The 25,828-nt window shown below is 47.2% G+C and overlaps 1 protein-coding gene and 1 non-coding gene across 17 annotated transcripts; both read right to left on the reverse strand.

The window, feature by feature from the left end:
• Nucleotides 1-3,301: 3,301 nt before the first annotated feature.
• TRNAF-GAA lies at nucleotides 3,302-3,374 on the reverse strand. The gene has a single exon. It is a non-coding gene; the product is annotated as a tRNA-Phe (tRNA).
• A 345-nt stretch (nucleotides 3,375-3,719) lies between these two features.
• LOC119856430 (zinc finger protein 501-like) lies at nucleotides 3,720-25,757 on the reverse strand. 16 transcript variants are annotated; one of them, XM_043515397.1, is made up of 8 exons: nucleotides 25,431-25,757; nucleotides 21,101-21,190; nucleotides 20,749-20,875; nucleotides 14,308-14,363; nucleotides 12,213-12,325; nucleotides 10,517-11,872; nucleotides 8,080-8,662; nucleotides 3,720-8,028 (listed from the first exon to the last, which is right to left on the reverse strand). In XM_043515397.1, the coding sequence occupies exons 5-6, from the start codon at nucleotides 12,283-12,285 to the stop codon at nucleotides 10,695-10,697; spliced, it is 1,251 nt and encodes a 416-aa protein (XP_043371332.1). In that variant the 5' UTR covers nucleotides 12,286-12,325; nucleotides 14,308-14,363; nucleotides 20,749-20,875; nucleotides 21,101-21,190; nucleotides 25,431-25,757; the 3' UTR covers nucleotides 3,720-8,028; nucleotides 8,080-8,662; nucleotides 10,517-10,694. The 16 variants fall into 16 exon arrangements, with proteins under 16 accessions (XP_043371332.1, XP_043371333.1, XP_043371331.1 ...); XM_043515398.1 differs by having other exon boundaries at nucleotides 8,080-8,665; XM_043515396.1 differs by having other exon boundaries at nucleotides 10,429-11,872.
• Nucleotides 25,758-25,828: the final 71 nt, after the last annotated feature.

Below are 25,828 nucleotides of genomic sequence, written 5' to 3' on the forward strand. Positions count from 1 at the left end.
CATTCCATGAAATAGCAGCAGCAGCGCTAAGGAAAAGGGGAGGGAACATCTCCCTGCCAGGGCTGGATGTGACCAGGGCCCCATTTGTCCATGGTTTCCATTGCAGAAGCGAAAGGTTCCGTGGAATTTGACACCCTTCTTTGCACAAGGGAGAGAGAAAGATCTTGCTGTTCCTGTGTCTGTGCAAAGAAAATTGTGCTTCTGTGTGAAAAAGTGGTAAATGGCTCCATGGTGGGACAATATCCTCAGCATTAAGAGCAAAGTACTCAGGCTGAGAACTGATTTAACTCCACTCATCTGGGATTTAACAAACTGTCTTCCATGGAGACACTGGAAACTTGTGACATTAAACCAGACTCTGGGGATTTGGGCTGCTTTAACTCATAGTAAAAATATGAACTTGATCCCAAGATGGGGGAGAGGAGAACCCTTAGCTGAGTTTAGTCCCAGGCTGGGGTCTCCTGGATGGGTGGAAACTTCCTTTGTGGCTGCCAGGGGACAGCGGCTACTGGAGATGTACTAGGGCAGGGATGAAAGTGGAATGTTGCATGGACTTTATGCGCACAGGGCCCCACTAACTCTAAATCCTCCACAGTAGCAGGAAATTAGAAAGTCACACCTCGGACAACGGTAGGACAAGGGTTTTGAAAAGAGATTCTTTGTTCCTTCCCTTCATGAGAAGGAAAGTAAGAGCTGGCCACTCAGGTGAAGAATACTGTTGGATCATATTAAAGAAGTTTTGTATTAAAATCAGAAATGAGTTTGATTCCCCACAGTTTAAATTCCAAGGTATTACTAATTAAGAGGTCTGTTGGTTTTTGGTACCGTTTCTCTCCCTCTCTGTGTGAAACTTGGAAGCTGCTAACTGAGTTAGTACATTCTAAGACAGAATCTGTTCTCAAAGAAATTCTTTGCAACAACTACTCACACAGAGGGAGACTCAAAGCAATACTCTGTAACAAAAGAAACAGCACCCAGAGACTCCCCGCCCTTTTGTTGTATTAATCTCGTTTTGTTAACAATTGTGATTAAAATAGAGATAGAGGATGTATGCAGATGGATGCTTGGTGTGGATAATAACTGAATGATCAGGGAGGTGCCAGCCTAAGAATCCAGTGTCTATTGGCTGAAGAAGGCGTCAAGTGGAAATAACCAGAGGACCCCAGAGGGGAGACTGGAATCCACCCAACAGCCTCAAGAATGGGAGAACCAAAGAACAAGATAACATCTGGCAGCACGGAGCTGTCAGGAATTTGCCATCTGCTGATTGATTCAGCAACAGCATGATGAAGCAATTCCCATAGACTGGCATAGGAAGAAATTCCTATAAAAATGGACTCTAGAAGTGAGAACTTTGGGGTCTGATTCTGCAAACCAACTTCCAGGAGCATCAGATGTGAATCTAACAAGGCCCTGCTCCCTCCTCATGTCCGGGCCACCTGGCCAGTGACTTGGCATGAGCAACTCTAAGGCTGGTAACTATGATAACAGCCTTGCAGAACCTGTGTGTGTGTGTATGAATGAATGTGTGAATAAATATGAAATTGAATGGAATGTTATAGCTATAACTAACTGCTTACTAGGATTCTTTCTGTATTCACAATAAATGTGATATTTTGCCTTTTCCCCTTTAATAAGATCGTGCTGGTTTTTATTTTTTTGAGTTTTGAAAAGAGATTCTTTTTCCCTCCCCTTCATGAGAAGGAAAGTAAGAGCTGGCCACTCAGGTGAAGAATTCCACTTTTTCCTTTGGCTGAGGAGCTGGAAACCAGGCACGGACGACTGGAGTCTCCTGAAAGGGGGAGGGGGGGCATAATTTCAAGGTTCAGCCACACCCCTTATAATCAACAGCCCCTCCCACATGTGAACAATGTAGGGAGAGGAAGCAGCAAAGGCAGACCCTCCCCACTTACCCCTCCAGCAGCTGTTATGAGGGGGGGGGAGTCTGGCAGCACCACGTGATGTAGCAGGGATAGCTAACCCCGGTAGGGCACATGACCCCACATACTGCCCTCTGCAAGTTTTGCCTCTGAAATTAGGAAAATTCATGAGTTCAAGGCACAGCTGCAAACCCAGAAGAAAGCCTAGCACTACATGCCCAGGGTGAAGGGGTGTGCTAAAGCCTGGAACCAGGCCAGAAACCTTCAAATCATCAATCTAATGCAGTCCCAACTGAGCTACTTTGGCAATGACCAGGCTAACCAGGTAGGCTTAATGCACGATCCGCAGCACATGCTAGGTTTCAGAGTAGCAGCCGTGTTAGTCTGTATCCACAAAAAGAAAAGGAGTACTTGTGGCACCTTAGAGACTAACAAATTTATTAGAGCATAAGCTTTCGTGAGCTATAGCTCACTTAAACACGAAAGCTTATGCTCAAATAAATTTGTTAGTCTATAAGGTGCCACAAGTACTCCTTTTCTTTTAGCACATGCTAGGAAGATTTAAATCTTGTTGTCACAAGGCAGGAGACAAGCAGTGGACTTAGGCTAGGGTTTCCTATATTGCATTCACTCAAGTCAGCACCTGCCCCACCACAAGCTGTCACCAGCGCCCCCAGGTTGGCAAGAAAGGAGCAGCAGTTCTCACTGGAACAAGTCCACACACAGCTTTCAGGTTCCTCCCAAACCTAAATCAGAAAACTATCTTGCCAGAAAGGAGCCCACTAGGACTCACCATTGCTACTTTTCCTTCCACCCAGAACCCCGCTTCTTCTCCTGGGCTGCAAGCAGCCATCCCTGGGATGCCAGAGGCAGGCACAGGATTCTACCTCCAAGCAGCCAACCGCACCTTCCCAGGCTTTGGCAGAATGAATGGTGGCATTCTACTAACTCCACTGAGATTAGCTTAGCTTAGCTTCTGCCCTGCCTTCTTCAGCATTACCTTCCTCTTTTACCCCATTCCCACCTCACTTTCTCCTTTGGCAAGTCATGCAAGTGTGGCCAGCAGAAAGAGCCAGACTCTGTAGGCCAACCTCCAAGGGCAGAGGAGGCCAAGCTACAAGGCTCCAAGAGGTGACTGGCATAGAGCAAAGAACTGGAGCTGGCTCCCAGGAAGTCAATCTTATGACTGCTTTGTGATTCCAGATTGAAGGAGAGCTTCTTTTTCTTCCCCTTCCTGGGAAGGAAGGAAGGAAGGAAGGAAAGAAAGATGAGGTGAGGTGAGGTGAGGTGAGGTGAGCAGGTGCGGAAGCCCACACTGTCTTTTCCTACAGCAGCACCTGAAATGAGTGCCTCGGGTCAGGTAAAGAAACTGCTGTGCTTCCAGAAAACAGCTCACCCCTGCACAAAGAGGGATGAAAGCATGCCAAAGCCTGGGATTGAACCAGAGACCTCTAGATCTTCGGTCTAACACTCACCCAACTGAGCTACTTTGGCACCTGCACAATTTTTTTTTTATTTGGCCAGCTGCTTCTCACCTTGAAGCTTAGTCTCTCATTGGCCATCGGCACTTGGAGATGTTTTATTGAGACTGACATCGTTTGCTATTTCATCACTTGAAAGGAGATTGGCCAGTGCTTCAATCTCTGTAATGCTGCACTTCAGTTCATGAGGGGAAAGGTGAGAAAAGCGACCTTTGAACTAAAGGACTAGGGTTACCATTCTAACTCTGTCTCTTACTGTAACACTATTTAATACTGTTCCATCCTGTGTTGGTGACAGTTCAATTTCTAGATATTAGTACATTTCAGTTACTGTTAAAATTAAAGAGTTTCTGTATGCTTAAAGGAAATGAATTTTTTATTTGCTTATATATGGCATGACTAAATATAGATCGTAGCATGCAAATTTGTCTTATGACATAGAAAATCATGCATCCAAGTTGTACATTGAAATCATGAAATGAGCTACAAATGCAATAAAAAATAAGGTATTCAAAGGTTTAACATATTGGGGATAGGGGCGCACCAAAGATGCTTCTTGGCTGGGATGCTATTTAGTCTAGGGGAAGCCACGACAGAGAGAGCATGAGTTAGTTTCAATTGCTTATTTTCAGGCTGTAGGCACCCTGCTTTGTGGGAGGGACCCTGGTAGCTCAGACTCAGGGCTGGAACAGGCCCGATTTAGGAGGTGGCTGCATGGTTTATAGCGCTCTGATGTCTCAGACAATCTCTCTTTCCCAGAGCCTCAGATCTGTGTCCCCAGAAGGCTCCTGCACTGCCTCTGATCCTTTCACATTCTGTAGAAAGCAGCATCAAGGGTTAGGGGTGATCCATAGGGACTACGTGGGTAAAGATACTTCAGGAGTAAGCCCAGATCCCAAAGCAGAGGGAGAATATAGGGCTTATTCTCTTTACTTAGCCACGTGCTATAGCTCAGAGAGCTCCTTTAAATGTCTCCCCTCCCACAGTCTGGGAAAGGGGAAGGATTCTCATATTCTGGCCTGATTTGAATGAGGATCACTGGACCCTAGAACCATTCACTGCCCTTTCCTAGAAAAACCTGTGATACACAGAACGGGACTGAGATCAATACTTACTGGAGTCAAGAATTGCTCCCCTGGAATAGCAGCAGTATTGGGCAGCTGAAAATCTCACAGAAGGAGCTGAAGCATTGGTGGTTCAGCAATCAAAGTCCTAGACAGTGCACGGGAGGTTTAGGTTTGTTTCTGGACAATAGCAGTGCGAGTTTTATTGCCTCAAAATTTCAGTAGAAAAATTCAGACCCAAACTGTGTGTGGTGGGGAGATTGATAGCAGTTTCTCTGGTTTTGATTTAGTTTGTTCTCTTATTCTCATTTTAAAAGCTCTGGATCATTTTGATGGGGAAAATGTTTGTACAAAGCTGTTCTAAGAGGTGGACAAGTTGTTCCCCTAGGTCCCTATGCAGGGGCTGTTGTCGGTTCTGACCTCATGAATATAGTGGTGACTATCCTGACCTGTCACGTGGGGGACTAGGGCTTGATTTCCTGATGAGAAAGCTGGGATTTTGATACCAAGTGTATGTCTACAGTACAATTAAAAACACAGAGCTGGCCCAGGTCAGCTGTCTCAGGCTTGCCGGGCTCTGGCTCCAGGAGCTTGCTTAGGCTGGAGCCCGACCAAAGGGATCTTCCCCGCCTCGCTAGGTTCAATGGCCTATATGCTGAAGATGAGTTTGTAAATGGGAAGTGTGCACTGAGTGCTGCCACTGGACAGACTCTTCCTAGGGGAAGACCTACCTAGTTAACATGATATACTCCAAAAATATTTGATGAAAGAAAGGCATCCTGGGGCTCAGTGACTCCAGATTCAACTTGTTCAGGTTAGAAAGATTTTTTTTTTTTTTTTTGGGTAATTGTGAGCCTGGAAATAGCCTCCTGTGTGAAAGTCAGAGCTGGATTATTTCGAGCTCATGCACCCTTGTTACTAATGAAGGAGTAAAGGAATGAACAAATCAATGAAGCCTTAACATATCATATGCATCCACAACCCTTGTCCCTGTGGCAGAATCTCAAGGACAGACAGAAATGTTACTCAGGGTCAGGAGGAGAGAGGAAAGCACTTTTTCTCGTGTATTTCCACAGTCTAGTGGGCAAGGAAGCAGAGGGGCTTTAGGGCATTTTCTGTCACTGATTTTTTTCATGTTGGTGTGGGAGGAAAGACTTAGACCTGCCAGCTCTGGGAACCTGTGAATATGAAGTGACCAAATGATGCTGTTGCACAGGATTTGATTGGAACTAAAAAAACAAAAAAAGCCTTAAAGTTGAACTCTTAGGTGAATAGAATGATCTGATTCATATTCAACCTTGGAAGGCAATAGATTGTAACATCACTCAGAACAGTCTGGTTTGGTTGGTTGGTTTTCCCTGATAAATTGCAGAGGGCTCAGAGAAGAGCCACAGGAATGATTAAAGGCTTGAGCAGGGAGAGAAATTTGAAAACAAACCCAACCTTTCCTGCTCCTGCCAGCTATGACTGCTGAGGACATTTTCCTTCTCTGCTCCAGGGTCTCTCTTCTGCCAGATTCTCAGCAAGTCAGGCCACCCTGCAGACTATGGCAGAGTAGTTTAGTAATAGGCTGCAGGACCCACCATGTAAGAGTGCAGCTGTTGTAGCACTTTGGTTGATCATGGACCAAAACCTGCAGCCCTGGCAACCCAGGATAACCTCCCACTGATGGCAATGGGAATTTAGCCTTTGTAATTAGCTGCTGGTACCTGAGGTTTCAGCTATGAACTAAACTAGTAGCAGACAGCTTCATTCAAATAAGTGAAGGATGCAAGTCAAAGAGCAAAGCAGGCCATCTGGAGAGGTGCTGCAGTCCCATAACCACAGCTGGAAGGGAGAAGGGGAAAAACTCCCTAAAGTGCTGGGAGCAGCACCAAGGAAGTTTTTCAGTGAGATCAGTAGCAATAAATATGAAATGGAGTGCTTTATCCTCTGCGATGACATTTGAATTGTGTTACTTTACTATGAGATAAAGCTTTAAAATATCCTGCTCTAATTTCAGGACGGGTCTGTAACCATAACTGGTCTCTGTGGGAAGTGGGACTTTCAAAATTCCCACGGAATTTAAGGGGTGGCATTCCCGGTTGGTCACTGAGGGCAGTGCAGTAGAGTTCAAACCGATGACCAGAGAGATGAGAACAGAGATTGTGGGACACCTACCCGAGACTAGTTGCAGAGCTGTAATGGAACAGGGTGTCTACACTGGCACTGGCACAGAAAGCTGTACGCCTCTCATCAGGGTGGCTTTTTTTACAGCGCTGCTACTGAGCAGTTTCTGCAAACTAAGTAGCTTGGCAGTGTGCACACCTCAGAAGTTACACTGCAGAAATCTGGTTTACTATGCAGAAACTTGCCAGTGTAGACAAGGCTGTAGAGGGTTTACATAAGAACGCAACACTGGTCATGCTGGGTCAGACCAATGGTCCATCTAACCCCGTGTGGTGCCTGAGAGTGACCAGTGCCAGATGTGTCAGAGGGAATGAACAGAACAGGCTTTTTGACCTGCAAAGTGAGGGTCTTTCACCCTGATCTTTAACTTCATTGTTGTAGATTCCTACTTATCCTATTTTACCACCCTTCCCCCGAGGTCTCTGGGAAAATCAGGTGTGAACCACTACCTTGATACAGATATGTCCCAATCCAGTTTAACCGAGGCAGACTTTAGGCCAATGTCAGTTTGGAAAAGACCCACTTAGCCCGGTAGGTTTTTCAAAGTATCTGTTGCTGTGAACCCCATGTAGTGTGGATGTGTGAACCCCAAAGATATCACACATGAAAGAAACACAAGGCCAGTTCTGAGGAGGTTTCCAGAGCCAGGCCTGAGAGTTAAAGTGTTGTACTTAAAAGGAAAAGGGGCCTCAGCACCTATAAAAATAACTGGTTGCAAAAAACATAACAAAAATTAAATGAAAAAAAAAACAAACCACAAAAAGAACAACTCAGAAAAGCTACCATCACACATCCATCACCAGTTTAGATTTTGACATGTCCTGCCGTATGTGACATCTTTGCTTTGAAAACAAGAGACCTGGGCAACTCTGTGGCTGTTACCCTCTAACTGGGTAAAAGGTTACACATCTTGTCTCAAGTAATTTTCCTCCTAACAGATGATTTACTTAAAAATTTATCAAAATAAATCCAATTTTAAATAGAAATAATGACAGTCTATACTAGGTCTCTATTTTCATACATGCTATTTCTCTCACATATTCCTCCACTCTAATTCCCTTGGAGTGAGGTTTTAATTTCAGGATTAGCAACAATTTCCTATATAGTAGGAAGGGACATGGAGAGAACTAGAAGAAAACCTGAATTATATTGGAACACTGAAAGTTATCACAAAAATCAGCCTGTGGCGGGTCTGGCACCACAGCACCTCTTTGTGGCACCCTCGCCACTCTCAAGTCTCCCATGCCCATCTCTCTGTGGGCGGCCCAATGGCCTGTTTCTGCACAATCACCCCTTTGATCGGGGTTGTGGGCCCTAATGACCAGTGTCCTATAAATCTCTCCAAAGGTCAGGGGAGTGTTACTCAATGGCGAGTCCAAATACCTTCCCCCTCGCTGGCAAGGTAGTGCAGCCCAACAGCCAGAGTCTATATAACTTCCCCCTCACAGGCGGGGTAGTGTGGCCCAATGGCCAGAGTCCAGATACCTTGCCCCTCACAGGCGGGGTGGTGCGGCCTAGAGGCCAGAGTCCATGCAGCTCACCCACACGTCAGGGAAGTGTGGCCCAATGGTCACCCTCCCCCTCTTAGACGGGGTAATGCAGCCTATTGGCCGGAGTCCATGCAGCTCGCCCCCAGTGTCAGGACAGTGTTGGTGGGGTAGTAGGGGGACCTGGGCCCGTCCTCTCCACCAGGTCCCGATCCAGGACCCTGCTAGTGGCAGGGTTCCCCTTGGCCTTAGCTCGACAGGGATCTGCCTGCAACACGCCAAGTGTCATTGCGTCTCTCACACACTTTGTCTTCAAAGTTCCCCTGGATCACTCCCTACCATAAACACAGTGTACTCCACTTTGGGGGATCCTCCGGTCTGTTCCCCTCCTGTGGAATCCTCCATCTGGGCCTTGGCTTGGCTGGCCTCTGGATCCTGGAGTGTGGGTTGTCCCTCCTCAGGAGCTGGCAGCGTGCCTCCTTCCCCTCCAGCAGTCAGCACAGACTGAGAAACTCTGCAGGCTTTTATATGTGTTCTCCAGTTGGAGCATGCCCAGCAGAGCTTCTGGGGTGTGGCTTCCTCTTCTAGGAAGGAAGGGTTAACTAATTAATTAACTTCATGTTTAATTTCATTGTCACTGGTAACAATTCATTTAAAGATTACAAAATATAAATCTATAGGGCAGTTCTCTTAATTCCCATTTCCACCCAGTCAGCTTTGTGTGAAGTCACGTTCTACAATTACCTGGGAGCCTTCCATTTCTGTGAGTTCATTTCTCCCTGGATCTTCTCCCATAAGTGTGGGTGGAAGGGGTCTCACACTATGTGGGAAGGTTGCATTATGAGAAAAAGCACCTGTGCTCTATTTTCACACTTTCTGATCTTTCAACGTAGCAGCAGGTGGAGAAGCGATACAAATGCATGACTTAATAGCAAAGCTACGAGACCGAACCACAGACTCTGGACTCAGCATTCATGTATCCTGCAGTCTGAACTTAGAATCTGGTACATTTCCTCATTGGCTACCATCATTTGCCCAGCATGGAAGTGCTTCTTGTCCAGCAAATCAGCCAGATAGGCATGGAATGGCTCTGAAGGAATCAGCTGTTTCTCTCTGTGCTTCATGAAACTTTGGCTCCAAATGGTAAAAGACAGTTGTTCCCAATTTAATCATGGCATCCTTTAGGACCATGATCAGTGCCACTTAACTAGGGAGCAGTGTTCTAAATAGTTTACCTGGACGACAGGTCACCATAGCTTCCACCTCTAGGGTGAAAATCAATCACTCGTACCTGCAGTTTCTACCTGAGTTCTTGTCAAATCTTTGACCTTACTTGGAGTAATTTTACACTTCTCTGCCATAGAATTCTTCACCAACCACACAATATATCAGTAGTGAAAGTGAGGTATAACTCCCACAAATATGCCCTTTTATTTCCTTAATCTGGTGGCACAGATTCAAATTAGGGACTAAATTCAGGAGTGGTTTAGAATCCTGTAAGACACCACGTCTGGTATCTTTCTGTAGCTATATCGCATTCAACTCAGATTTCATTTTTTATACATTTGCAGCATCTGACAGTGGTGAGCTGAATAGAAATGTCACTTCCATTTTTCCCATCCCTATCAAGATAGGGATTACATTTCTCAAATAGTAAGCAACATGATTCCTAATGGATTAGGAAGGAGATTTCTTCAGGAGCGATCTCCTGCAGGACCTGAGCCACAGCTTCTTTGGGAGCCAAATGCATGGGTATTTTGCTTAGTTACAAGTCATTACTCCGGAATACTCTTCCCAGCCCTATAGAAAAAATATTGACCTAACAAGTTTAACAGGGGGATTGTGTTGGTGATGGGAAATAAGGGAATTCCTCTGACTTACCCTATCTTCTTCCGTTGCTACAGAGGGTGAAATAACATTTTTCCCTATCCGTGCCCTGTTCCTGTTCTCTTTTATAGTTCAATATATTTTAAGTGAGGAAAATGGTAGTAAAAATATCTGGTCTCCAGCACAACCTGAAGCAACATCAGAGCAACTGGGAATGAAAAAAATGGTTCCCAAAGGGGGAACCTGATAACTAACAATTGCTTTGAAATGGGGGGGACAGTATAACCGTGATGCTCAAGGTTTGTTTAGACTAGGAAAAGTGATGGAGTTTAGGTCAGGTCAAGGGGAAAGCTAATGCCAACAGCAGCACCTGGGCTACATCTGCACTACAACTATAATCGTCTTTTTACACCAAGGTCACTAACTTGAGCAGCCAACACCACGTACAGTCCTAGTGGATGTAAGGTCCAGGCAGTTTTTGCCTCAGGGTAGCTTGTTGGGGTAAATCTCTCGCCTCTACCTGGTGCTGATGAACATTCCTGGCTGGAGGGACACACACTCCTACAACTCAAAAGGAAAAGAGGATAGAAAAAAATCACAGGACTGACCCCAAAGAATGGGGAGCTGCAAAAGACAGAAGCAGGCAACTCATCTAGGGGAGCTGAAAGACCACGTGAACATGGTGCAAAGGTCGCTATGTGGGAATTGGCAATTGTGATTTAAAAAAAAAAAAAAAAAAAATCACATCTTTGGCCAGCCAGGATCAAGGCATTTATTACAGTTCTCTCATATGTGGATTTTCTGATGTCTAATAAGGCCTGAGCTCTGACTGAAGCTTTTCCCACACTCAGAGCACATGTAGGACGTCTCTCCGCCGTGAATTCTCTGATGTTTCGTAAGGGCTGAGCTATAACTGAAGCATTCCCCACACTCAGAGCACGTGTAGGGCATCTCTCCTGTGTGGATTCTCTGATGTGAGATGAGGGCAGAGCTCCGCTTAAAACTTTTCCCACACTCAGCGCATGTGTAGGGCGTCTCTCCTATGTGGACTGCCCGATGTCTGATAAGGTGTGAGCGCTGATTGAAGCTTTTCCCACACTCAGAGCACATGTAGGGTCTCTCTCCTGTGTGGATTCTCTGATGTGTGATGAGAGCTGAACTATCCATGAAGCGTTTCCCACACTCAGAACATCCATAGGGTTTGTCACCTGTGTGACTTCTCTGATGTATGGTAAGGGCTGATCTATAACTGAAGCATTTCCCGCACTCAGGGCATGTGTAGGGTGTCCACCCAGTATGGATTTTCTGATGTCTAATAAGGCTTGAGCTCTGATTGAAGCTTTTCCCACACACAGAGCACATGTAGGGTGTCTCGCCTGTGTGGATTCTCTGATGTGAGATAAGGACTGAGTTATAACTGAAGCGTTTCCCACACTCAGAGCACGTGTAGGGTTTTTCTCCTGTGTGGATTCTATTATGTCTAATAAGGCTTGAGCTCCGATTGAAGCTTTTCCTGCACTCAGCGCACGTGTAGGGTGTCTCTCCTGTGTGGATGTTCCTATGTCTGTTGAGGTGTGAGCTCCGATTGAAGCTTTTCCCACACTCAGAACACGTGTAGGGTTTCTCTCCCCTGTGGATTCTCTGATGTGTGAGAAGGTCAGAGTTCCCACTGAAGCTTTTCCCACACTCATGGCATATGTAGCATGTCTCTTCCAAGCTGATGGTCTCGCATGTAATAAGGTCTGAGTGGCTACTGAAGTTTTCCTCTGGCCTGTGCTGAATCTCACAGGCTTCTGCTTTTTCTGGGAGTGCACAACTCCCAGAAACATTCCCTTTGGATATTCCTGATAACATCCCATGTGGTTCTACTTGCTCAGCATCTTCCTGCTGGGGTGTCTCCTCGTTCTCACTCACCATCCCGTCACCTGATGGGAGACAGACAGAATCCAGACATAGGTCACTCCCTGCACCAGAGAGAGGAATGGAAAAAGGTGTGAACAAACCAAAATATGTGCGGGAGAGATCAAACCTATCAGGAGCTGATTTTCCCCAAACCCCTCCCCAGAGAAGAGAGAGGAAGGTATCAATTCTGGGTGTGCATCTCACCAGAACTCTCAGGGACCTGCTGCCAACTGTCAGTCAGGATAGGTGGGAAGTCATGAATGACATCTGCCTAATGATTCCACATCTGCAGGAAACAATCCTGAACTTGAAGAGCTTACAACTTGGAGAGTCTTTGTAGGGCATCCCAAATGTTTCCTGTACTCATGGACAGTTTTTGAGATGGTTTACACAATTCCTCACCTGTGCAGACAGTCTCAGGAGCACTTTTTTTCAGAGCCATAGGAGGTCTGAGACCCACGGCTGTTCCCCTCATTCCTGCTGTGAGATTACATCAGGTTTGGAAATTGGAAATCCTGGGAACGCAAAGAAAACAAGGAAGGTCCATGGAATTTGTGGGATACTTGTCACAAGGAATATTCCATGGTTTTAACCCCAGCTCATTTTTAAGAAGCAAAATCCCAAGGCTAGCTTCCTTGGCTCAAAGTGGCATAAGTGTTGTTGTTATAAATCATATTCATTACCTTCGTGCCTAAGAGCCAACTAACTGTGGGCCCCTGTTGTGCTAGGCACAGTACAAACCCAGAACAGTAGATGGTCCATGTCCTGAAGAATTTACAATCTAAATAGATAAGACAGACACAGAATGGGGGATGAGGTAGAGCCCACCAGCAGAGTGAACTATGTGAAGGCAGAGTGACAGATCCGATGAACAGAGGTATATATCTTGAGACTATTGTATTTAATGTTATGATTAGGGCCAGTGTTTTCTGGAAATTGCTGTTATTACGGCATTTTTTCCTGAAATTACTCTTCATTTCTGAAATCACCCTTCATATCCAGAATAGGTGAACAGAGGGTGCGTGGGGATATAGGGTCCCAAACCCCATATTTCTGCCTGGTGACACCTGACTCCTCCCCAGGGCACAGGGCAAAGGCTGGGGGCTGGCTGCTTTTGAGACTTGCTACCAATTTCTTCCCTCCTCATACAAGTCTGGGCTCAGAAAAAACACTGTGGAGCTTCCCCTTGAGAGGCGGGGCACTTGGCCATGGGACGCCAGGCACCCTCATCATGCTGCAGAGCAGACGGCGCTCGCACCTGCTCTTGACTGTGTCAACAGCACCTCTCCCCTGATCACAGCTGCTTCATGTCCCGTCTCCCCAGCACACAGACGGCCCTAGGCTCTCAATGCCCAGTGTCTGGGCCCCACCTCCCCCACACAGCTGGCTCCTGTCCTCTCCCGCAATACACTTTCAGGCTGTAAAGGATTATATATTGTTTATAGGTTTCAGAGTAGCAGCCGTGTTAGTCTGTTAGTCTGTATTCGCAAAAAGAAAAGGAGTACGTGTGGCACCTTAGAGACTAACAAATTTTTTAAATTTGTTAGTCTCTAAGGTGCCACACGTACTCCTTTTATATTGTTTATGTTTGTCAACTACTCTATTTTCATTGCCAGCAAACACTGGCCCTATTTATGACTGTTATGTGTATCTTTGAGACAGCCCTTCAAAGCATGAATACTTCACAGACTATGATGCTGAGATGGGCCAGATGATACCGAGTAGGGCTGAGGGATAGGTTTCCTGTGCAATCTGGTATCACTAAGGCTGGATCTCAAGGCTGATTATACAGAACTCCATCTTTTGAAGCTTTGCCCCATACAGAAAGGGGCAGTGACTGATTTTACCTCTTTCAGGAGACTGAAGAAGACAGACAGACTTTTTGGGGAGACACAGCTGAGTTTGAGCTGACTGAGGGGGGTCTTTCTGGGCTACAAAATGACATGACCTGATAAAACCTTCTTTAAAAGCTTACGTCTTGGTTAATACACTTTGGAAGTGATATGGGATTCCGAAGAGGACTGATAGTAAATATGCATTTTGATGCTTTTCTTGCTTTATATATTTTTCCCATAAGGCACACTGACACTGTCATGGATCCACAGGATCTGTGAAATGCCCTGGCTTTAAAACAGTCCTTGGGAGGTGCACCTTGAGTGCACTAGACACCCAATGGGTTCCACTCTTCCACAAGGATAGGCCAATGTAGCTTCAACACCTACAACTGAGCCTCTGGCTTCAACACTATTTCAAGCTGTGAGCTCTGCCAACAGGTCCAACTGAATGACACTCCTGTTCAGAGACTGTTCCTCATCCAATGCACAGTGCAAGTTTGTGCAGACTTTTAAAACATAGCAGGGTTTATTAGTCAATCGAAACGCAGCATTGAAAGTCTTTAGATTAGGGCACAGAAGCAAAGAAGACAATATAGTCCATACTGGCCAATGCCCTTGAGTCATGCTGCCCTAGAAAACGGTTTGGTTTCCATTCACTGTACCTGTACATTTGTCTTCTCTCCAATAGAGCTCCCTGCATCTGCGAGCCCAGTTCTTCCTGCTCCCGAAAACATAACGAGTCCATAAATGCTTCACTCAGCCAAAAGGAGATCATAGAATCATAGAATCATAGAATATCAGGGTTGGAAGGGACCCCAGAAGGTCATCTAGTCCAACCCCCTGCTCAAAGCAGGACCAAGTCCCAGTTAAATCATCCCAGCCAGGGCTTTGTCAAGCCTGACCTTAAAAACCTCTAAGGAAGGAGATTCTACCACCTCCCTAGGTAACGCATTCCAGTGTTTCACCACCCTCTTAGTGAAAAAGTTTTTCCTAATATCCAATCTAAACCTCCCCCATTGCAACTTGAGACCATTACTCCTCGTTCTGTCATCTGCTACCATTGAGAACAGTCTAGAGCCATCCTCTTTGAAACCCCCTTTCAGGTAGTTGAAAGCAGCTATCAAATCCCCCCTCATTCTTCTCTTCTGCAGACTAAACAATCCCAGCTCCCTCAGCCTCTCCTCATAAGTCATGTGCTCTAGACCCCTAATCATTTTTGTTGCCCTTCGTTGTACTCTTTCCAATTTATCCACATCCTTCCTGTAGTGTGGGGCCCAAAACTGGACACAGTACTCCAGATGAGGCCTCACCAGTGTCGAATAGAGGGGAACGATCACGTCCCTCCATCTGCTCGCTATGCCCCTACTTATACAACCCAAAATGCCATTGGCCTTCTTGGCAACAAGGGCACACTGCTGACTCATATCCAGCTTCTCGTCCACTGTCACCCCTAGGTCCTTTTCCGCAGAACTGCTGCCGAGCCATTCGGTCCCTAGTCTGTAGCGGTGCATTGGATTCTTCCATCCTAAGTGCAGGACCCTGCATTTATCCTTATTGAACCTCATTAGATTTCTTTTGGCCCAATCTTCCAATTTGTCTAGGTCCTTCTGTATCCTATCCCTCCCCTCCAGCGTATCTACCACTCCTCCCAGTTTAGTATCATCCGCAAATTTGCTGAGAGTGCAATCCACACCATCCTCCAGATCATTTATGAAGATATTGAACAAAACGGGCCCCAGGACCGACCCCTGGGGCACTCCACTTGACACCGGCTGCCAACTAGACATGGAGCCATTGATCACTACCCGTTGAGCCTGACAATCTAGCCAGCTTTCTACCCACCTTATAGTGCATTCATCCAGCCCATACTTCCTTAACTTGCTGACAAGAATGCTGTGGGAGACCGTGTCAAAAGCTTTGCTAAAGTCAAGAAACAATACATCCACTGCTTTCCCTTCATCCACAGAACCAGTAATCTCATCATAAAAGGCGATTAGATTAGTCAGGCATGACCTTCCCTTGGTGAATCCATGCTGACTGTTCCTGATCACTTTCCTCTCCTCTAAGTGCTTCAGGATTGATTCTTTGAGGACCTGCTCCATGATTTTTCCAGGGACTGAGGTGAGGCTGACCGGCCTGTAGTTCCCAGGATCCTCCTTCTTCCCTTTTTTAAAGATGGGCACTACATTAGCCTTTTTCCAGTCATCCGGGACTTCCCCCGTTCGCCACGAGTTTTCAAAGATAATGGCCAAGGGCTCTGCAATCACAGCCGCCAATTCCTTCAGCACTCTCGGATGCAATTCGTCCGGCCCCATGGACTTGTGCACGTCCAGCTTTTCTAAATAGTCCCTAACCACCTCTATCTCTACAGAGGGCTGGCCATCTCTTCCCCATTTTGTGATGCCCAGCACAGCAGTCTGGGAGCTGACCTTGTTAGTGAAAACAGAGGCAAAAAAAGCATTGAGTACATTAGCTTTTTCCACATCCTCTGTCACTAGCTTGCCTCCCTCATTCAGTAAGGGGCCCACACTTTCCTTGGCTTTCTTCTTGTTGCCAACATACCTGAAGAAACCCTTCTTGTTACTCTTGACATCTCTTGCTAGCTGCAGCTCCAGGTGCGATTTGGCCCTCCTGATATCTTTCCTACATGCCCGAGCAATATTTTTATACTCTTCCCTGGTCATATGTCCAACCTTCCACTTCTTGTAAGCTTCTTTTTATGTTTAAGATCCGCTAGGATTTCACCATTAAGCCAAGCTGGTCGCCTGCCATATTTACTATTCTTTCGACTCATCGGGATGGTTTGTCCCTGTAACCTCAACAGGGATTCCTTGAAATACAGCCAGCTCTCCTGGACTCCCTTCCCTTTCATGTTAGTCCCCCAGGGGATCCTGGCCATCTGTTCCCTGAGGGAGTCAAAGTCTGCTTTCCTGAAGTCCAGGGTCCGTATCCTGCTGCTTACCTTTCTTCCCTGCGTCAGGATCCTGAACTCAACCAACTCATGGTCACTGCCTCCCAGATTCCCATCCACTTTTGCTTCCCCCACTAATTCTACCCGGTTTGTGAGCAGCAGGTCAAGAAAAGCGCTCCCCCTAGTTGGCTCCCCTAGCACTTGCACCAGGAAATTGTCCCCTACGCTTTCCAAAAACTTCCTGGATTGTCTATGCACCGCTGTATTGCTCTCCCAGCAGATATCAGGAAAATTAAAGTCACCCATGAGAATCAGGGCATGCGATCTAGTAGCTTCCGTGAGTTGCCGGAAGAAAGCCTCATCCACCTCATCCCCCTGGTCCGGTGGTCTATAGCAGACTCCCACCATGACATCACTCTTGTTGCACACACTTCTAAACTTAATCCAGAGACACTCAGGTTTTTCCACAGTTTCGTACCAGAGCTCTGAGCAGTCATACTGCTCCCTTACATACAGTGCTACTCCCCCACCTTTTCTGCCCTGCCTGTCCTTCCTGAACAGTTTATAACCATCCATGACTGTACTCCAGTCATGTGAGTTATCCCACCAAGTCTCTGTTATTCCAATCACGTCATAATTCCTTGACATCACCAGGACCTCCAGTTCTCCCTGCTTGTTTCCAAGGCTTTGTGCATTTGTATATAAGCACTTGAGATAACCTGTTGATCGCCCCTCATTCCCAGTATGAGGCAGGAGCCCTCCCCTCACAGACCTTCCTGCCTGTGCTTCCTCCCGGTATCCCGCTTTCCCACTTACCTCAGGGCTTTGGTCTCCTTCCCCCGGTGAACCTAGTTTAAAGCCCTCCTCACTAGGTTAGCCAGCCTGCTGGCAAAGATGTTCTTCCCTCTCTTCGTAAGATGGAGCCCGTCTCTGCCCAGCACTCCTCCTTCATGGAACACCATCCCATGGTCAAAGAATCCAAAGCCTTCTCTCCGACACCACCTGCGTAGCCATTCGTTGACCTCCACGATTCGACGGTCCCTACCCAGGCCTTTTCCTTCCACGGGGAGGATGGACGAGAACACCACTTGCGCCTCCAACTCCTTTATCCTTCTTCCCAGAGCCACGTAGTCCGCAGTGATCCGCTCAAGGTCATTCTTGGCAGTATCATTGGTGCCCACGTGGAGAAGCAGGAAGGGGTAGCGATCCGAGGGCTTGATGAGAGATCCTCCCGTGGACAGGTGACAATTATTCCCTTGTCCCTGTCGGGTATTCTATTGATGTGGGTTGGTCCCAGCCAGTCCTTAATGACCCATTCATATCACCCCATGAAATCTATGTGACAAAACACCTCATGTCTCCTGCTCTTTCTAATCATAGCAATACCAATCAGAGAGGGAAACTGAGGTGCGTATTGGCATCATAGAAGGATCACCAAAATTCCCAACTCTATCACACACACAGTGCTTACAGCCCTCGGAGAAAAAGCAAAGGACAGGAACTGGAGGTTAGTCCAGTGAGCACAGTGTAGGAGAAGCTGCAATCCTCAAACCTGGTCAAAAAGGAGAGGCATGTGGGTTCCTACCCATACAGAGGGGCTGGCTAGAGGCCTGATACCTGAGCAGGCATTCCTTGAGCAGACCACGGAGGCAGGTCAGAGGCTTAGCTGTCCCAGAACTGTGATATTGCAAAAGCACATTGTGGGGAATTAGGAAATCTAGTGATTCAGGTATAATGGGAGGAAGAATTAAACTCCCCCAGCGTGTGGAGAAGGCTGGGGAACTAAACACTGAAATTCAGGAGCAACAGCCTCTAATTGTTCCGATGAAGTGATCTGTAGCTCACGAAAGCTTATGCTCTAATAAATTTGTTAGTCTCCAAGGTGCCACAAGTACTCCTTTTCTTTTTACAGATACAAACTAACATGGCTGCTACTCTGAATCCAGAAAAGGAAAATGTAAGAAACAAGACCTGGGTCATGCAATGTCAGAAGGGACAGGCTCCAAGATCCAAGGAGCACGGAGGGAAGGCAGCTTGTGGCTGCTGCAGATGGAGAGAGCGAAGCCAAGAGTCTCTCCAAACTCTCACTCCTGTTCACCCCGACCTGATTTTATGATCTTTGACCTAGTCTCAAGTCTTGTGTGCAATTTTATACTTGCTAGAGATAAGATGTCATTATCAGAAAATTGCTTATTAGCTTGCAATATGCATGGAGGGTCAAAGAGGTGAACATAAATAGATGGGCTATTAAGGGCAGGTCTACAGTACAGCCCGGATCCACGCTCTGAGATTGATCCACTGGTGGTCGATTTAGTGCGTCTAGTTAAGACCCGCCAAATCAACTGCAGATTGACTGCAGCTGGCTCTCCAGTCAACCCCTGTACTCTACCGCTGACTCTACCCCGACGCTCTCCCGTCGACCCCCCGCAGCGTACACCCTGCAGTAACTCAACCTAAGGTAAGTTCACTCCAGCTACATTATTCACGTAGCTGGAGTTGCGTAGCATAGGTGAGATATTTTGGGGAGAGATATAAGGAGAGAATCCCAGGTGAGATATTTTGACCCCACATTTTGAAAAAACTAACAAGTAATCACCAACAGGTGCAATACACCACAGGATTCTGAAAGAAGGGGTGGGCTTTAGCAGTTAGGCTGCTATGCAGTATCTCAGCAGTTGGGCCGCATTCATATATTAGAATTATTAATAAATAGTGATGTAAATAAGTGATGTAAATCATGAGTATTAATGCTTGATGCTTAATTATGGACTTCCCAAAGGCCACATATGGGTTGGGGCAGCTATTGACATTACTGTAATCAGAGTAAAGGAGCAGATATAGATATAGCCATCCTATTACCATAAGTGGATAATACACCTCTCTTAGTTACCATTTTGTCAGGTCACCAAGGCAGTGTAAACTGAAGGAGGGCCTTCCTTCTGATGGACTCCCTTGTCCCTCAATCTTTGTTTCCTTATGTCCATAACTTGGAAGTATGCACAGTGCAAGACTCTCTTTACTATACTTACCTTAGCCTAATCATTATGCATATTGATCCTTGCCTATGATTCCAATTATAACTGCCTGTATTAAATTAAATTAAGTTTCTGTGTGTTTCACTAAACTTCATCTTCTCAATTAACTTTGAGCAGTCACATAAAAGGGCTAGTTGTACCCCAATACGTAGGTGTAAAAATTGTACAGGCTATCCTACCACCCTGACATCATCAACGAAGTGCCCATTTGTGCCTGGGTAGTGGCCCTACTGTGGGATGGAGGAATGCAGCAAGGACTCAGGATCGGTGGATGGGGTTGCTGTGCATAGAGACGGGGAGATTATATGGGGAGGGGGGTAACGAGTGGGAGAGGGAGGTCAAGAGTTAAAATAATAACGTTTGGGGGAAAATGTATAATGAAGTGAAACTGAACAGAAATAAAACTGGAGTGCAGTTTTCTGTAAAGCAAAAAGGCCTGGGCAGGGATTTGGGGTTAAAGATCTAGGATCCCCCACAGCTCTAGATCCCCAAAACTCTCCTACCTCCCACTGATCCACCCAGCACACCTCCTGGGTGCCTTTCCTCCATACTCCCCTCACCTTCTTCCCATTACTCTCAGCCACCACCACATCCAGGCACCTTGGGAGCTTCCTATGTTCCCTCCTCATCTCTCACTACCTCATCCCTCCCTCTTCCTTCTTACCTCTAATCCGGCACACACACTCCTCATGTCCTAGCACCCCAGAATTAGTTACTCCCTGCTTCTCCTCCCCTCCCACGGCTCTGTTCTCCCTTCACCCATAGGGTCCTGAATGGCAACATTATACACTCTCCTATCAAAAGCTGAACTCATCTGACTGTCACACAAGACATGCATGAGTCATACACCTATTTACTCAATTTAGAATTCTACAGGCAGCATATTTTCCTTTTAAAATGAGGAAAAGGCATGAAAGCTCTAGTTATTAATGTATCCAATAATGATAAATTAAATGCAATTTTAAAATGACTGACAGCACCAAAAAGGTACATGTCCAAAAATTATTCTGGGTGGGAGATAAGGCAAAAAAAGTGTGTGGGGGGGAGAGCTTGTCAAAACTTGCATGACAAATACAGGTATAAAGTTATTACTACTCAAGTTCTTTAGAGACCCCACAGCTTCTTATAACCCTTATATAAGGGACAGGACTCCTTACCCAGCCAGACCACAGTCTCATAGTTTTCCTGCATGACATCCCCGTAGAGGGCTCTCGGAGTGGGGTCCAGCAGAGCCTCCTCTTCCCTGGTGAAATATACAGCCACCTCCTCGAAAGTCACAGGTCTCTGAAAGAGCAAGAGTCCAACACTCAGTATCTGCTGCCCCAGTCACAACCCCACTATTCACAGAACAGCAGCACCAGGTAAATGGAAGCTTCGGGAGGCACATGTTACCTGAGTCCCACCTCCACCTTGCTTAGAGCAGCCAGGAGGCATCAGAGGGTAGAAAAAGAGAACCATTGTGTCTCCCAGCTGACAGACTAAGGCAGGGTTTTCACATTTATCACATACCTACTAGCCAGAGCCTGAGATAGGAGATGGGGCTGTCTCTGGACCCTGCTGGTGGCTCCCTGGTAGGAATCCCAACACTCTACAAATAAACTATATGGAAGAAAGGGGAAGTCAATAGTAAAGAATATAAGTTAGAAGGTCAGAATTGTAGAAAATTGGTAAGGGAAGCTATCAAAAATCAATGATCAATGAAAATAAGAAGGAAGTTTTTAAAGGTATATAAAGTTCAAAATTAATCCTAACAATGGTAGTGGTAAATTACTAGACGGAAATGAAAAGGAGTACTTGTGGCACCTTAGAGACTAACAAATTTATTAGAGCATAAGCTTTGAAGTGAGCTGTAGCTCACGAAAGCTTATGCTCTAATAAATTTGTTAGTCTCTAAGGTGCCACAAGTACTCCTTTTCTTTTTGCGAATACAGACTAACACGGCTGCTACTCTGAAACCTGTCATTAGACGGAAATGGTGGAATTATCAAAAATAATGCAGAAGAGGTAAAAGCGTTCAATAAATATTTCTCTCCTGGGTTTGGATAAAAGCACATGACGTAGTCATATCATAAGATGTTGACGACAACACTCTTTCCATTCCAACAATAACTCAGCAGCTATTAGAGTTAGACATGTTTAAATCAGCAGATCCAGACAACTGGTATCCAAGAGTTTTAAAATACCTGGTGGAGGAGCGTGGTGGACTGTTGAGGTTGATTTTACTTAGGACTTGGAACATTGGGGAAATTCCAGAAGACTGGAATAAAGCTAATGCTGTGCCAATATTTAAAGAATGTAAGAGAGATGACCCAGCTAATTAAAAGCGTGTCAGTCTGACACTGATACTGGGCAAGATAATGGAGCAGCCGATACTGGATTTCATTAATAAAGAAATAAAGGAAGGTAATATAATTAGTACCCATTAACAAAGGTTTAGAACAAATACATCCTATCAAACTAATTGGATATCCTTAGTGGATGAAGATCAAAAGTTTGGATGCAGCTAATAGTATTGATGCAATATACCTAGACTTCTGTAAGGCATATGACTTGGTTCAGCACAATATTTTGACTAAAAAAACTAGAATGATACAGTTTTTAATCTATTTAATGTATGCCAGGTTTATTTTGTGATTGTAAATGGGGAACCATGGTTGAGTGGATTTATTTCTGGAGGGTTCCCGCAAGGACTGGTTCTTGACCCTCTGCTAGTTAACGTTCTTATCAATGACCTAGAAGAGAATATAAAATCCTCACTGATAAAGTTTGCAGTTGCCACAAAGACTGAGAGTGGTGGTAACTAATGAAGTGTCAGTAGATTCAGGCTCCAGCCCTGGAAGTCTGAGACATTTTCCCAGCCCTGGCTGGAGGGTTATTTCCTGTTCCACAAAGAGGAGAAGTCCATTCCCAACTCCTGTGCCTTGAAATAAGACCCTGCCTGACAGGACACCCCATATTCAGCATAGTGGTATGATTATAATATGATTAGGATAGAATTATAATGCTTTTTGTGCAATATGCATCATGTGTGGTGTCATTGGAAAAGTTATGATGTGCCGAGTATGATTATCCTATTTGTGTGCATGGATCATGTTTGTATCTGAAGTTATGGATACAGACCATGTCTGGAGTGGTGGATATGCTGGAGGGTAAGGATAGGATACAGAGGGACCTAGACAATTTAGTGAATTGGGCCAAAATAAACGTGATAGGGTTCAACAAGGACAAGTACAGAGTCCTGCACTTACGATGGAAGAATCCCATACACTGCTACAGACTAGGGACCGAGTGACTAAGCAGCAGTTCTGCAGAAGAGGAGGCAGGAGTTATAGTGGATGAGCAGCTGGATATAAGTCAGCAGTTTGCCCTTGTTGCCAATAAGGCTAACGGCATTTTGGGCTGTATAAGTAGGAGCACTGCTAGAAGATCAAGAGACGTGATCATTCCCCTCTATTCGGCATCGGTGAGGCCTCATCTGGAGTAGCGTGTCCAGTTTTGGGCCCCACAGTACAAGGAGGATGTGGAAAAACTGGAAAGAGTCCAGTGGAGGGCAACAAAAATGAATATAACAGGGTTTAAGACAGAACTGGATACACTCCTGGAGTTAAGTCCATTAATGGCTATTGGCCAGGATAAGTAAGGAATGGTGTCCCTAGCCTCTGTCAAAGATGGGTGATGGATGGCAGGAGAGAGATCACTTGATCATTACCTGTTAGGTTCACTCACTGTGGGGCACCTGGCATTGGTCACTGTTGGTAGACAGGACACTGAGCTGGATGGACCTTTGGTCTGACCCAGTACAGCCATTCTTATGTTCTTAATAGGGGGCTGGAACACATGACTTATGAGGAGCGGCTGAGGAAACCGGGATTCTTTAGTCTGCAGAAGAGAAGAATGAGGGGGGGGGATTTGATAACTGCTTTCAACTACCTGAAAGGGGGTTTCAAAGAGGATGGATCTAGACTGTTCTCAGTGGTAGCAGATGACAGAACAAGGAGTAATGGTCTCAAGTTGCGGTGGGGGAGGTTTAGGTTAGATATTAAGAAAAACTTTTTCACTAGGAGGGTGGTGAAGCACTGGAATGGGTTACCTAGGGAGGTGGTGGAATCTCTTTCCTTAGGGGTTTTTAAGGTCAAGCTTGACAAAGCCCTGGCTCCGATGATTTAGTTGGGGTTTGGTCCCGCTTTGAGCAGGGGGTTGGACTAGATGGCCTCCTGAGGTCCCTTCCAACCCTGATCTTCTATGAGATTCTAATCTGGGCCACAGTCTTGCGCTCCTTTGCCCGGGGATGGGTGTCCAGATCTCAGTTTTACCTGTCACAACAGGGGTGCAGATCTCACTTGGGATCTTCACAGCACCTGTCACAACAGCGGGGTCTGACCTATGTTGGGGTCTCTGCTGCGCCTGGTGCAACAGGACCCAGATCTCACTTGGGGTCTCTGCAGCTCCAGGAACAACAAGGTCCCTGATTTTGTTTGCCGTCTCTGCAGCACCTGGCACAACTGGAGCCTGATTTCACTTGGTGTTGATGCAGGGCCTAGCAGAAAAGGGGCAAGGAGCTCAGTCAGGGTCACTGTAGCACCTGGTACAGCAAGGTCCCTGCTCTCTGTAAGGGTGGGTGCAGTTCCTGGCACAAAAGGTGCCCCAAACTTGCTTAGGGTTTGTGCAGTGCCCAGCAGACTGGGACACCTGATCTCAGTCAAGGCCTGAGCCACGCTTAGAACGATAACAGCCCTGATCTCATGCAGATACCTGGAGAGAAAAGCAGGAAGATTTTCAAGAATTTGATAAGAGTATTTCAGAACCGAGGAGAAAATGGGCCACCAACTAAGTATCTGCCGATACAAGAGAGAAGCCCAGCATGTGAGGAGATTTTATGTCACCATTTAAGAGTTCAAGAGAAAAGAGGGAAAGTTTGAGGGGAATCAACAAGAGAAGGGGATGGATTCTTGTTGCCTCACATGCACGTGGCCAGCAGGGAGCCCTGGGTGATGTGGCTTTCACAGGGGACAGGAGTGGGGCTGGAGTCAGGTCAGAACGGGAGGGGCTGGGAATGTGACTAGCAGGCAGTGGGTTGGGCAAGGTGGGGGTGGGGGAAGTAGCTGGGACTGGAAACCTGGGGTTGAGCCCTCTCCCTGGGGGATGCTTGCTCCTCCCTCCCATGCCCTGTTGCCAGCAGAGAGTGGCCCCCCCAGCCCAGCGGTATCCGTGTCTCAGGGGCTCTCCCAGCCTCTGCCCATTAACCCTCTTCCCAGTTCAGAAATCACGCCGGGGAAGGATTTCCCACCGAAAAAAGGACAACTCGCTACAGGTAAAAATGGGGCGGAGACGCCAGCAACGTGAGATTTGAACTGGCCATTGGCGAAGTGGGGAGCGAATGGGGTACAATCGGGGGGAGGAGAGACCTTTTCAGGGATGTGGGCGGGGGGTCACCCGCTGTCGCTCGTTGCTCTCTAGAGAGAAAGGGGGCAGGACGGGAGAGGACGGTGGTCCCAGGGCGGAGGGCAGCGGTAAATCCGAGGGGATCTCAGCCCCCCCTTCTCTCCCCACTCCTTGGGGGTCCCCTCCCGGCCACGTCCGGGCTGCACCGACATTTCCCATCCGCCCCTTCCCAGACCCCCCCGCCAGCCTCCCGCCCAGCCACGCGCAGGAACCCCAGGGCAGAGCCTGGCCGGGCCCGGGGGGCGTTGGGCTCCTGCTGGGACAGCAGCTCCGAGCCCCCCAGCCCGCGGGCGCGGCCCCCCCAGGGAGCAGATCCCGCCGCTGCGAGATGCCTGGTCCCCGCCCCCCCGGACACGGGGGCAGAGTCAGCGCCCGGCCCCCGGGCTCGCTCCGGTACCTGGAGGCTGCAGCTCCTCAGCAGGGGGCGGCTGCAGCGGGAGCAGGGCCCGGGCCGGGCCCGGGGGTTAATGAAGGTCTCCCCGGCACAGACCCTCCGCTCCGCTCCGCTCAGCCCAGCCCAGCCCAGCCCCGCAGCAGCAGCAGGGCAGCTCCGCCTCTGCGCATGCGGTGCTCGCCCCAGCCCCCCGATCTGCGCATGCCCAGAGCCGGGAGACACAAAAACGCTTCGCCGGCTCCTGGAGAGGATCCAACGGCCCCGCGCGAGCCAGGCAAAGCCGCAGCGCCCGCGCGCGTTCACGGCTCGGCTCGGCCCAACGTCACTTCCGCTCCCTGGAGAGTCAGGAACTACATCTCCCATCCTGCCCCGGGGGGCGCGTCTGTCCCCTCTGGCGCCCG

This window comes from Dermochelys coriacea, chromosome 5 (genome assembly GCF_009764565.3).
Source record: "Dermochelys coriacea isolate rDerCor1 chromosome 5, rDerCor1.pri.v4, whole genome shotgun sequence".
NCBI classification, from domain to species: Eukaryota; Metazoa; Chordata; order Testudines; family Dermochelyidae; genus Dermochelys; species Dermochelys coriacea.